Source organism: Lepidochelys kempii, chromosome 6, assembly GCF_965140265.1.
Source record: "Lepidochelys kempii isolate rLepKem1 chromosome 6, rLepKem1.hap2, whole genome shotgun sequence".
In the NCBI taxonomy this organism is placed as follows: domain Eukaryota; kingdom Metazoa; phylum Chordata; order Testudines; family Cheloniidae; genus Lepidochelys; species Lepidochelys kempii.
This window is the reverse complement of record NC_133261.1, coordinates 50643753-50657840: the sequence shown is the minus strand read 5'-3', so window position 1 is coordinate 50657840 and position 14088 is coordinate 50643753. Positions and strand designations below refer to the sequence as shown.

Below are 14088 nucleotides of genomic sequence, written 5' to 3'. Positions count from 1 at the left end.
CTAAGCTATACTGTATAAGACACCTTTATACTGATGTAAATATGTCCATACTAGAGGTTTTACTAGTATAACTGTTTCAATAAATGATCACACACGTAACCAAAATAGTTATACAAAAACTGCATGTAGACCAAACCTGATAAGTGTTGCAGATAGGGAGCTTTTTAATGGCCATTGTAAGGGAATCCACTGTGCAGCAGTCATTTTGTTTTTAACAGGCTAGACCCAGGAAAAAGGAGCAATATGAAAACAACTCTTGAGTTGTAGCAAATAACCCTGTTCTTTATCAGTGTACGTGCCTTTGAGGTGGAGGAAGTTCTCAGAGGACATACATTTTAATGCTGGGAACAAACCAGCACAGTTCAGTAAATAAGTAATTATGAAAGAAGCAAGTCCATTGAGAAAGGCTAACCGCACAAGAATTCTTCTGCAGTGAATACTAACAGATGTGCTCAACAAGATGTACCCATGATATTCAGTAAAACCTTGGAGGCAGAGAGGGGAGAGAAAGACTAATATAGATAAAAGGGTGACTGGAATCAGGCTATGCTTTTAGCATTCATCAGTCCTCCAAGTGAAATTCTCACGTACAAAGCCTCCAGCTGAACCCCTTTATAACTCTTGTGCTTCCTGTAAACTGGTAACATCATAATTATATCTTAAAACAGTCTATGCTATAATCCTTGAATGCCTGCCCCTTCTCTGTGTCCCTGGGAGCTCTTACACTGTGGTCTGTAGTTTCCATGTACAGTGAGAAAATGAAAGACACATTGTGTCATGCTGCTACCAGAAATCATTTTACAGCATCAACTTAGAAAAATGTAAAATTAAATATTACATCTGAAACATAGCCATCTGTTAACTCATATGAGAAGCACCAACTGAGTGCGGCAGGTTCAAAGAAGTAGCAAAGAAAGAATGTCTTTCTGCTAAACACACATGCATTTTCACATTTCATCTGTGCCCATAAACACAAACTGAGCTCAAAGGTTCTGGTAGATTGCTTTCTAGATCATTATTTGAGCTGGATTTTGAGGGATTCTGGATGAGGTTTCATACCACATAAATTCAGGCCTTATTTTTAGGGGACAGAAAATCAATGTCAGACTGCTCATTTAAGAGATGGGGGATCCGCAGCTCCCAGGTATTGCAGGTGACAGGGGGTCCCTGCAGCTCTGAGCTCTGAGCCACAGTGGAGGGGCTCTCAGCAGCCACAGGTTGGGGGGGACCCAGAGCTCTCACCCGCTGGCCCCAGAGCTCCGAGACGCCATGGGCAGCGGGGACCCCCGCAGCTCCTAGCTGTCATGGGCAGCAGGGGAACCCCAGATCTCTGAGTCGCTGCAGGTGATGGAGGGCCCCTTACAACTCGCAACAGCCACAGATGGTGGGGGGCCACCTGGAGCTCGAGCCACTGTAGGCACCCATGCAGCTCTGAGCTGCTGCAGGTGGTGGGGAAATCCGGAGCTGTCAGCCACCATGGGCGGCAGGGGGACCTTCCTGCTCTCCTCCCACAGTAGGGCTTGGGCTCAGCCCCATTTTGTCACAGTTAGTTTTAGTAAAAGTCAGGGACAGGTCATGGGCTTCCGTGAATTTTTGTTTATTGCCCGTGACCTGTCCCTGACTTTTACTAAAACTAACTGTGACAAAATCTTCACCTTTCTGATACCTAAGGAATGAACTCTTGTCTCCATAGCAATACAGCATGTGTGTTGGAGGTGGTGTGAGAAAGACCAGTAAGTCATGGAAACATAAGGGTATGGTATGGGAAAAACCCTGTCTTTGGGAAGCTTGTTATTGGCTTGTAGCAACAGTAGCAGATGTGGAATAACTGTGTGGGTGCCAGGCAGGTTGGCCATGTGAGAGAGGAAGGATGATCTTGTAGTTAAGGCCCTATTCTGTGACTCAGGTTATCGTAGTTTCATTCCCAGCCCTTCCAGAGATTTCCTGTGTGATTTTGTGGAAGTCACTTAGGTCCACATCCACAAAGGGTCTCAGGCACCCAGATAATCACAGGAACAACACCGCAGTCCACAAGACCTGAGTTAGGTGCCTAGGCTTCCTGTACAATGAATGGGGAGACATAGGTGCCCAGGAATGCAATCCACAAAAGCCAGTAACCTAGGCCAGGAGCCAATGGGATAGTTGATATGTCCTGAGGCCCACCCCTTGAAGGGAGGTGCCTATCTCTGCTTGTGATACATGAACTGGGGAAAGATAAGGGTTCCTCTGCCAAATTTGTCTTCAGGGCCTGATCCAGTAGGTGTGGTCAGAGGCTGCACAACTCCATACAAAACAGCTGGGGGGTGAGAGACAGCTCCCTTGTAACATTGAGTCCAGTGATGAGGGTACTCACGTGGGGTGTGGGAGACCCCACGTTCAAGTCCACTCCCCTCTGCCTGATGAGGAGAATGGATCTGTCACCTCACCACTGAGTGCTCTTACCACTAAGATACACAGTGATTCTCCCTTTTCCTCCAGCCTAATTAATATTAATTATTCAATTATGTATTGAAAGTGGAACAACTTCTACAGGAGAGTGAAGGAGTCCCACATCAGAGTATCCCATAGTCCAGTGGTTGGGGCTCTAAGAGAAGTGGCAGATTCCTGGTCAAATCCCTTTTCCCCCTCAGGCAGAGGGGGGACTTGAACCCTTGGTTTCCCACTTCCTAGGTAAGTACCCTCACCACTGGGCTAAAGCATATAAGAAACTTTCCCTTCCCCCCCTTGTTTTGTGTGGAGTTGTGGCAGCCTCTGAGCACACTGACGGGATCAGGCCCAGCACACAAGTTAGGTGAATGAATGCCTATCTTCCCCTGGGTGTGGATTGCTCTGGGGTTTAGGGTAAGAGATAAACATCTGGGTAACTAGAGTAGGGTTGCCAATTTTGGTTGGACGTATTCCTGGAGGTTTCATCACAAAGGACATAATCTTGAATGAAAGATTACTCTTTGATTCCTGGAGACTCCAGGACAATCCTGGATGGCTGGGAACCCTAGCCTAGAGGGAGGCAGCAGGGTGCAAGCCCAGAGGCAGAAACATAGGTGTAGAGTGCATGCCGCAGCAGTGCACTTGAACTGATACAGCTGTGCCGCTGCAGCGCATGTGGTGAAGACGCGTTATGTCGACGGGCATACAAAGAGCTCTCCCGTCAGCATAAAAACCTGACCCCCGCGAGTGGCGCTAGCTATGTTCGTGGGAGAATTTCTCCCGCCGACATAGTGCTGTGCACATGAACACGTATGTCGGTATAACTTATGTCACGCAGGGGGGTGGAACAGTTATACCCCTGAGCGACATAAGTTTTGCTGACAAAGGCAGCAGTGTTGACATAGCCTTACTCTAAAATACGTAGGAGTCTTGTGGATCCTGGTGGCGTCTAAAAATGACACAGAGGTGCCGACGTACCTTTATGTATCCAGGCCTAAGGCCTTACTTTGAGGTACTTAAGCATGTAAGTAGTACTATTAAAGTTAATGGAAAAATTCAAGCGTTTAAGTTAGGCATATGCTTAAATACTTTTTTAAAAGAAGGGCCTTGATTGCCTTATATCTCAGTTCTTCATTGTAAAATAAGGGCAATACTTCTCTGCCCCAAAGAATAAATTCATAAATGTCTGTGAGGCTTTCAAATGCTCTGGTGATGGAGGATATACAAGTATCCAAATACACAAGCAGTTGTAGGGGAGGTGTTTTGCTGACACCCCCCCCCAAGTTGTTCGTTTACTCTGACTTTGCACAATGATAGAGATTGCCCCTTCAGTCACCAAAAATGGGTGGAGGAGACCAAAATACTCTGCTAAGAAATGGAATCCAGGCAACCTTCCATGTCATGATACATTTGAGTAGGCTGCAGACCAATTGGAGTACCTGTCAATGCACACACACACACAGAGAGAGAGAGAGAGAGAGAGAGCGTGCAAGTAGATATTTGATTACCCGTTTGACAGAATCAGACTATTTAAAGTCTCTGACATGGGTTGGCATGCTGCTCTGGGTTATATCACATTTCTCAATATATGTAACATGACAAGATGCTGTTCAAGATAAAAGATCACTGACCACCACAGATTCTGCACCTCTCCTTCAGATTTCCTGCTGATTATCTTATTATGCCTGTTTGCTGTGTGCATTTTAACCCAACTCTCGACAGGATCATATGATAGGTACCCACCCCTCTTCCAACCTTACATTGAACAGAATATTCAGACATAGCAGATGGTATTGCACCTTTTATAAATTTTGGCCACAAAACCAAAGTTATTACTTTATTTTGAAGGATACACTAACCTCATCTTAAATCACTGCTAATAAAAAAAATGGTTCCCTATATACCTCAGTAAATGGAAACTAGGGTTGTATTTCCAGAACTATATGAGATACAGTGTCAAAAACGGAGCTCACTACTCATACATAAAAGCCTGCATAGGCAAAGATCTCCTTGTGCTGCTTTTAGTGACGTACTAGTGACGTTGTGGCTATTCAACGTGGTGGATGGCAGGAATGAATCTACCCCCACCGAAGCGGAAGCAGGCTATTAGGCTGAAATGCAGACTGTGGGCTGGAATGGCAGCTAGCCTTTGTCTGTGCTCCCTAGTGCAGGGTTCCTATGTATTAGGTTTGTACACAAGTGGCTCCAGACCATCTATCTCTGTCTCTCCTAATGGAAACCCCCTGACTTCAAGAGGATGTGGTTAGTCACTTAACTGGTATTCCCCCTCATGCAGGGCCAGGGTGACGGTTCCATAGCCATGAGGGCCTTATATGAAACCTCCCACAGCAAGTGAATGTCACCCACAAAGATTAGTAATGCTAGAAATTGGAGTTCTCTCTGTTCACCCAACCAGCTAAAAGGAAACTATTGCTTTGTGCTTCCCACCAGTGGCAATGATCTTGACTAACTGAGTTCTCTATCCTAAAGGAATAAGTCCTTGTGTTACTTCAGCACTGAATCTCTCTTCAACAGAAATCTCCTGTGTTGGGATTTTCTGATACCATCTAGGCTACTGTCCACACTAGGGAATCTAGCTGAGACAATAGTAATAATGTTTAGCACTTACACAATGCTTCTAACCACTTTACAAACTTTATCTAATTCATTCTCACAACACTTCCCTGGGACAGGTAATATTAACAACTCAATTTTACAAGTGGAAACTGAAGCAGAGAAACTTGCTCAAGAGCTCAGGAGGAGTCAGCATTCGAAAAATAATTAGAACGCAGCAGCTTCATGTTCATGGTCCTCTGTGCAGACCACTAGTCCAGGCCTGTTCCCTGATAAACTTAATTGCACTTATGAGCACAGCAAAATTCAGTCATGTTTTGTTCTGAGACACGAACTGCCATTACGCTCCTCTTTTCCCTCTCTGCCCCACGTACTCTATACATCTCTTCAGCAATGTTCTAATTTGGAAGCTGGCTCTGTAACTAGATTTTGTTGGCAAGCTATGCAATCCCCTTAATGAAATCTAGACATGCCATGCAGCAGTTTTATGACATATGCCTAACAATTTCATTTTATATTCGTCTGAGCAACCTCCTGAATTTTAACCTTCAGTCCAGCATATAAATTTAGGGACGACAGTTTCATTGGAAAAAAGCAGGGAGGGGGCTGGGTGAAGAGGAACTTGACATAATTAACTGCCCGAGCATAAAAATACTGGTTTAGCTTTTGTTTGTTTGTTTGTTTGTTTCCCTCCTGTATTTAAGAGAATTAAAAACCCCACGTCAAAGCCATAAATTTCGTACCCCACAGAGCCATGAAGACAGAGAAGAAGACGGTTGCTGGGTTGTCAAACAGGTGACTCGCTCGAGCAGTGGCGCAGGCAGAGCTCATTTTCCAGTAGCTGCACGTTTTGTCACATAGAGGGCACATGGTGATGTTGTTTCTCTCATCACACATCTCCATACTGCCAGGAAAGCGACAAGTAAATGCAAAGAGTAAGGTTAATACATTTCATCTGCCATGCACAGGTCATTTCTTCTGATAAGGCATTTGTCCTCTGCATATGTTCCCAGTCACTGAATGCACATTCAACCTGCTGGGCTGCCAAATGCTCCCTTCATATTTCTTCTAATTTCTCAACCTCTTCTTAGTATTGTTACTTATTTAGTGTTATGGTCAGTCCTAGAAGCCCCAAATGACATCAGGGTCCCACTATAGGCCTGATCCAATTCCCATTCAGGTCAACAGAAGTCTCTCCATTGACATCAAGAGGAAATGAATCAGGCCCTATGCTATTCACTGTATAAACACAAAGTGAGAGAGAGCCTGTTCTGAAGTGCTTATAGTGTAAATAAAGGCAGACAAAGGATAGGAGAAAAATAAGTATTAACCCCATTTGATACATGGGGAACTGAGGCAGAGAGAGAGAGAGAGTGTGTCTGTGGGAGACCTGGAAATTGAACTCCGATCTCCAGTGCTTTAATCACAAAACTGTTCTTCCTCTCTACTGTCCTCAAGACAACCCCCTCACTTAGCTCTGTCTCTGGAACTACACTATCGGGAATATGTGACCTCAGATCAAGGCAACACTGTTAGAAGGGACTCATTAAATGAAATTGATCTAATGTTTTTTGCTTTGACCTGCACTCCATTTAATGGGGAAAAGAGACTATCTGGCAGTCCGGTCTAAAGTTTGCTGTGCCGCATGAGAAAGAGTGTCTTGGAATTGTTGGAATTAGGCCACTACTACAGTCATGAATCTTAGCACCACATGTTTTAAGGTGCCTCAATTGAAATGCTAATTTTGCATCTACAATCAATTGCAGGTGCAATCAGTAGCATGCGAAAGTGACAGAGTTTCGGGGCTAGATTCTCTAGTCCTGCTGTGCTAAGCAAGGGATAGAACTGGTGAGGTGATAGGCAAAATTGATTTTAACCTGTGCCAGTGCCCAGCATAAAGTACAGCAGGAAGGGGATTGCTCTACTTTAAGCAAGACTGCCTATGATTCCCAGCAACTACTCTAGCATCTGGGGCAGGAAGATGAGCTCACTACATCGTCGACACAGAAATCCCCCCTATTCTAGAGGCTGGTAAGGGGATATTGGAGGAGCTTCTATGCTGGCTGCTAAGCTTGTCAACAGTTGGACTGATGCAAAGCAACCCTATCGGACCAGAAAATCTGCCCTAGACATCCAACTACATGATTTGTGGACACAGATATCGTTGTTCCTGATTGATATCTAAATTTCTATCATTTGCACATAAAACAGATTATGGAAGCAAAACTGGAAATGCAAAATTAGAAGCCTTTTTTGAAAATGTATAATAAATAACTAAATAGTACAATTAAAAAACACCCGGCACCTGGATTTTACTAATTTGACCAGATTACGTAGTTTAGACATATGTATTCTTGAGTTGTCTTTGTTGTTCATAGTAGATGCTTTCCACTACTTTATAACAGACATGACATCTGTGTTCTGGTTACACAATTTTTTTATGTTCTTTTAAGATTAATTTATATAATGATCTGATCTACAATTATGAAAAGGACAGAAAAGTCGCTGTCAACAAGTGAGCTAAAATAAATTATTTTTAGCACATACCTCATCAACAGGCCACACGATTATTTTGTCACATCTCTGGAGATTTAGGTGTATATAAACTCAAAACTTAAGCAAGTGCTGATTCATCATAAGCTTAACTGTGACCTTCTATTTTGTCAACATGCTATCTGTTTTTTTACCCACAGCTGTTTTCCAGATTCTACTTTCTGAGAACATGTATTTTGTTCTGTACATATTTTATCTTTCTGCTGTGGAGAACAAACTCTTAGATGAATACTGTGAATACTTATACATTGTCATGCACACCTATGGCACTGTATTAATAAATAATAATAACTCACTATTAGATTATTAAGGTGGTAGAATACTGATAACATAACATTTTTGCCCAGTATTGGATAGTGTGGACTCAGTCCTGAAACCTGCTTCAAATCCTTTAAGAGCTCCAGCATTAAAAGGAAACAGAAAGAGATCAAATGTTCCCTCCTAAAGATTCCCCTGGTGTGGAAGAGTACCCATCACATGTAAAATGCTCAAATGGATGAGGCGTGCAGGAGGTGTGGCCAAAGCTGACTGTGTTCTGGCATTTGCAGGCTGGCAGATAGACACTTGGGACCCATTGCCAGACAGCATACATATATTAATGCAGTCCATCAGACAGAGTCTGGTGTAGAGCTGGTTCCAGGAATGGGGAGTTGTAACTAGCTTCCTGGTGTGCCAAACTCTAGGCCTTAATGACACTACACTTTCACAGATATGTAGCATTTTATTTTGGGTTTTTAGTTGCTTCAACCAAGTACCAGAAGGAAAAACTGTTGTTCAATACAAAATTATGTAATTATCTTAATTTATTTTACATATCCTATAGCACTGATATTTCCACTATACCTGAAAAACTAAAACAAACGCCCAGAAAACTAATCTTTTCTCATCTCCAATGGCCTGATTGATGTGAACTATTTCTGATCAGGCATATGGAAGTTTTATGATGCAGCAGTTCTAAATTATAATTGTTTCAGAACCAGGCTGCCTAGATTCTTAAACTGCTGGCAGGGACATTCAATTTTACGATTAATTGTATCTTTACTCCAACAGATAAGAAAATTTACTGATGTTAAAACTTTGCCAAATTATCTGACATGAACACATGTACTCACTTGATTCTGCAAACACATGTGACTGATGTTATACACCTGAGTAGTCACATTGTGTGTTTATGACTGCAGCCTAAGTTTGGAATTCAACCTGATGCAGAGAGGCAAGGCTTGTGCTGGAATTGTGCAAAGGAGAAAGACTGGCTGCACAGGGTGAATTCATGTACCTTGTGCACCTTTTCATAGATTTCAGAGTTTAAGGCCAGATGGGACTATTAGATCATCTACTCTGCCCTGTACATCACAGGCTAGTAAATTTCACGCTATTACTCCTATACTGAGCCCAGTTACTTGGGTTTAAATTGTTGTGTGCCACAAGCAGAAAACAGGAGAGACTGAGGTGCCAGCAACACCTTGAGGCCCCTGAAATGGAGGGGAATTGATTAGGTGAGATTTGCCCAGATGATCTTAGCAGGTGATTCGTGCTCCATGCTGCAAACCTGCTAGGTCTCTGCCAATATGATTTGGAGGGAAATTCCTTTTCAACCCCAATGTGGAGATCAGTTGTATCTTGTGCATGTGAACAAGATATACCAGTCAAGCTTCTAAGAAAGAGGATTTTCTGTGCTGCTTCAGAGTATTAGTCCACCCTGTCTGGTGTCCTATCTCCAGCTGTGGCCACTGCCTGATTCTTCCGAGGAAGGTGACTGCCCCCTACTCTCATCCCAAATACATCTGGCCAATTGTGCTTTGGGTGAAAATATCCTTCCTGACCCCTGCAGGTGACTGACTGAATCCCTGAAGCATGATATTTGCTCATACTCATTATCTTGAAGCAGAACTGCAAGTGTTTTGAGTGTGGTGATGGTAATGCAGAGCTTCCTGTTCTCTCCAAGGCCCATGAAGGGAACAAATAAACATGAGGATTCACAGACTCTCATGCCAGAAGAGACCACTATGACCATCCTATGTTCCATGTGACTTCCTGCACACACAGGCAGAATTTTTCCCAGAAGCTGAATTAAAGAATATCTTTTAGAAAGATATTTAATCTCATTTTGAAGACTCCAAACAATGATGGTGAATTCACCACCACCCAGGTAAGATGTTCAAAGTTTAATCATCATCCCTGCTAGGAAATTGCATCTTATTTCAAAGTTGACTTCCAGCCACTGGATTTTGTTATATCTTTGTCACCAAGAATAAAAATCCCTTCCATCGGATATCTTTTCCACATCTAAGTCTCTGTACACAATGATCAAGTTACCGCTCAAACTCCTCTTTGATAAACTGAATAGATCGAGCTCCTTAAGCCTCACATTGTAAGTCTTAGAGTAACGGCCGTGTTAGTCTGTATTCGCAAAAAGAAAAGGAGGACTTGTGGCACCTTAGAGACTAACCAATTTATTTGAGCATAAGCTTTCATGAGCTACAGCTCACTTCATCGGATGCATACTGTGGAACATTTCTGAACTATTCTGAACAGCCTCAGGAACATTTCTGAACTCTATTCAGTATGAATTCTTTCTATGCCATGAATGATACGAATGAACTTTATGAGGGCAGCCTGGTGGAAGGTAGGGGAGGGGCTCTAGGATCTGTGTTTATGAAGATCTCATTATTCTATCACACTGCATAAGTGATGCAAAAGGGCTGTGGCCAGTATTCCAACTGATAGCCTGGTCCCAGGTAGGATTGAAGATTTCAGTGCTCCAACCCTACAACTCAGCACCAACATAAAGCTTGAATAAACAATTGGTGTCATACATGTATAACAGACTGGATTCTGAATGCCGTTTGGATGTGTAAAGAAATAAAAGTGAGAATTTGCATTTTTTTTTACCTTGGTATATTCTCATCCACCGTTGCACAGCCATACAGAAACACAATAACCCCTACAATGGAAGCAGGAATGAGCATTTCAGTATAAACTCCCAGCCAGGCAAAATACAGTCCAATCTTCTCTCCAAAGTATTTTCTGAAATACATTGAGGGGGAAAAAAAACAGTGAAATGTTTACTATAGCTTAAAATATACCATGGCTAAAATTATGAATCACAGCAGTATTAAGCTTGAAGGGGAAAGTAAACTCTTGACTAACTGGAATGCATTTCCCCTAGGAGGATTCCTTTTTGCATGCCCCTTGGAATGAATCCAGTGATGGAGGAACCAAGAAAGTCAGTTAGCTCTACTAGCCAAACTCTTTTGCTCTTGTGTGTGTCTAAACAGATATATTTAGATTTACCATGATCAAATCTCCCTAAACAAAAATTTTTCCCTTTTCTTTATTGAAATTACTCCATGGACTCTGAATCTCAACTATGACAAACAAAACTAGTCCTCAATAAAAAGAAAAAAACCTCAAAATCTTATATTCTTTTGTGCACCTTAAATTCCCATTGTGGTAAGCTGGACTTTTGAATGTATTGGGAATGCATGGTCAACCTGAGAGAGAGTGAAGTGGGAATTTAGGAAAAGAAAGCCTTGTCCCCGTTCCCATTGGAACTTTAATTTAAACTTAACTGCAAGCTAAGCCAAATGCATTTTCTGGTTTAAGTCACTTGAAAGGGCTGATGTAACTAAACTAAATGTCTGTTTCCCATCTGGACCCATCACTTTCTGGTTTTCAAGCTTTGTCAGTCTGTCTAATGGTCTATAGTCACTGTAATAACTAAGCACAAATATCTAGGTATTATCAATATCCTGCCACAGTGCCTCTATGGAGCAGGGGCGGCAAGTTATATGGACCCAGGGTGCCCAGACTCCAGCAATATTCAGGGCCCGGCTCCACCAATATTTGGGGCCGGTCTCTCTCCCAGCCGAGCCTGCTGCCCCCATGTACCTCCCCTGAATCTCCCCTGGCCCCCACTTTCTGCCACCGTGTTTCTCCCCTGGGCCCCAGAGTGTCCCTGTCTCAAGCAGGTGGCTGCCCCCTGCAACTCCATGCTGCGCTGGGCTCTGCTGGTTCCCAGCATCAACTGTTGCTGCAGGGTCCTAATGCCCCCATCCACTAGCGCCAGGGAAGGCTGACCCTGCCCTTCCCTTCCACTTCGGACCCTTCCCTTTTCCAGCGGGACCCTCCCCCCGCCTGCAGTCACTGCTCCTGCCCCACACTGGGCAAGGGGCAGTCCCATCCCCCACCCCCAGTGAGGCTACAGTGAGAGGCAGCAGCAGGAGAGGAGGTGCACATGTGATGGCAGCCCTCCCCAGCCCACTGGAGGGCAGGCGAGGGGGCTTCCTGGACCTGAGAGGGGCCCTAGGGCCACGTGCAGTGACAGTGGTGCGAGGTGAGTGTGCTGCCGGGCGGGAGGGGAGGCCCCTCCCCTGGAGCTTGCTGCTGCTGGCAGGGAGAGGGTTGGGGGGAGTCCTCCTCTCTGGCCCCAGCCCTGGGTCAGCCTGCCTGCACCCCAAACACTTATCCCCATCCCTGCCCCATCCCAGAGCCCTCACCCCCCCACACACCCAACCCTCTGCCCTAGCCCTGAGCCCCTCCCACACCTCAAACCCCTCATTCCCAGCCCCAGCCAGAGCCCTCATCCCCCTGCACCCTAACCCTCTGCCCCATCCCTGAGTCCCCTCCTGCATTGTGAACCCCTCATCCCCAGCCCCACCCCACAGCCCTCACCCCTGCACCCCAACCCTCTGTCTGAGCCCCTCCCACACCCCAAACCCCTCTTTATCAGCCCCATGCCAGAAGCCTCACATTTTTACGTTATTTTAAAAAATATATATCAGCTTACAAGACAGGTGTGTGTGTGTGGGGGGGGGGGGACTTGGACCTGTTCTGGGCACCACCAAAAATTATGCAAACCTGCCGCCCCTGCTACCGAGGGAAGGTAGCTTTATGTTCTAGCCAGGGAATCAGCACGTATACTGAGTGCCCCGGCCCTGACCCATCCCTAGCAAGTTCTGCCCACCCCCCCGGCTCTCTCTCTGAGCTGCATCAAGGGCTCTAAGCCTATAGAAGGTTTGTGTCTTTATCATCCCCCAGGGAGGACTTTCCACTGCCAGGGATCCTGAGCCTGGGAAACCAGTAGAATCCAGGGAGAGAATCAGGCCCTATATCTGTATCTGTGAACTTTATGAGGGCAGTCTGGTGGAAGGTAGGGGAAGGGCTCCAGGATCTGTGTTTATGAAGATCTAATGATTCTATTACACTACATAAAACTTTATGAAACTTCTAAAATTCTGCCTGGAAACAGGACATTTAGAATTCTCCTTACCTCACTAGGTCAATTGGCTGGTATTTATAAAAGACTCCATAGCTTGCCCATTCCTCACACAGGAGCTATAAAATAAATCACAAATGAAAGCTAAAATAAGGCATCACGTAAATGAGCTGTTTCTCCTTTTGTTCCAAGTTACTGCACAGTTCGTGTTGTGCTCTGGTGTCGCTCTTCTTGTGGTTGCACATACCTCAATCGACCAATACATGCATCTGCATTAAGTATGAAAAACAAGTTTGATGGTTTGGCACACTGCATGCTACAATGATGAATTCTTCTGCATTAAAAGCTCTCCAACAACAGGACTAATGGATAGATGTAAGGGGGATTTTATGATTTGTTGCAAGTCATACATCAGTCAAGTCTTTAGCAGAATGGATGTGGGTGTGAAGGATGGTTGTTCTTGGAATTATTAGAGAGAGAGAGACACACACAGACACCAAACTGGAATAAACTAGTTTGCTGTTGCTGCACTAATATTTTGCATCTGTAGAGAGAAAATGTACTGAAGTGTCCAAGAAACTGCATTTAAGATCTTAAGAAGAACACAATGGTCTTCACTCATTACTTTCAGTCAGGATTTGGGCCAAAGAAAATAAAGGTCACCATTAATGGCTCACAAAATGAAATTACATACTCACAAAACTAGGTTCATCTGAAAGCACTCAATTTATTACATAATTTACATTGTAAACAAGACTACACTTCTGAGATTTGATTCTTCCTGACCCAGTCCAATTCTGAAGAGAGAAAAAGGAGTTATTAAACTGGCTACTTGACATCCTTCTTGCCATTCAGCACATTTTATATCTTGCCACAGAATATTAGTTTTGGTACAAAAATCTCATTGATTTCTGTGAAAGTTCTTCACACAGAACCAGGAAAAATAAAGCCCTAGATTCCCATGATCTACCTGCGAATTCCAGTACAATGATAATCTCTCTATTTAGTTTTTTTTCTTTAGTTTGATATATTAATATAAACAATATAACAATGATTAATCCCTACAAGCAATAGCAATGAATAGGTCTGTTTGTTCTAATGGTCACCACTGTCTTCATTCAATCATTTGACAATGGTAAATCCTCTAAAATTTAAATGCATGAGTTGGTTGCTATCAATATGTTTCTTTAACTGTAATCTTTGGTAAGAAAAAACCCAAAACACATGAAATGTAGCACAGAGAATCAGAATCAGATTAATTTAACCAGCAAGTGCATTCAAATTCTGAAACACCAGGATTCATTTAAAAGTTGCTG

General features: G+C 43.7%; 1 protein-coding gene across 3 annotated transcripts in view; it reads right to left on the bottom strand.

Moving 5' to 3' along the window:
- The window catches only part of ANO1 (anoctamin 1), a 117166-nt gene that overhangs the window by 32996 nt on the left and 70082 nt on the right, over positions 1-14088 (bottom strand). For all 3 annotated transcript variants that reach the window (XM_073350660.1, XM_073350657.1, XM_073350658.1), the window contains exons 10-12: positions 12827-12891; positions 10447-10581; positions 5745-5905 (exon numbers count right to left, since the gene is read on the bottom strand). In XM_073350660.1, the coding sequence (XP_073206761.1) occupies positions 5745-5905; positions 10447-10581; positions 12827-12891 (361 nt within the window). The remainder of the gene's footprint in view (positions 1-5744; positions 5906-10446; positions 10582-12826; positions 12892-14088) is intronic.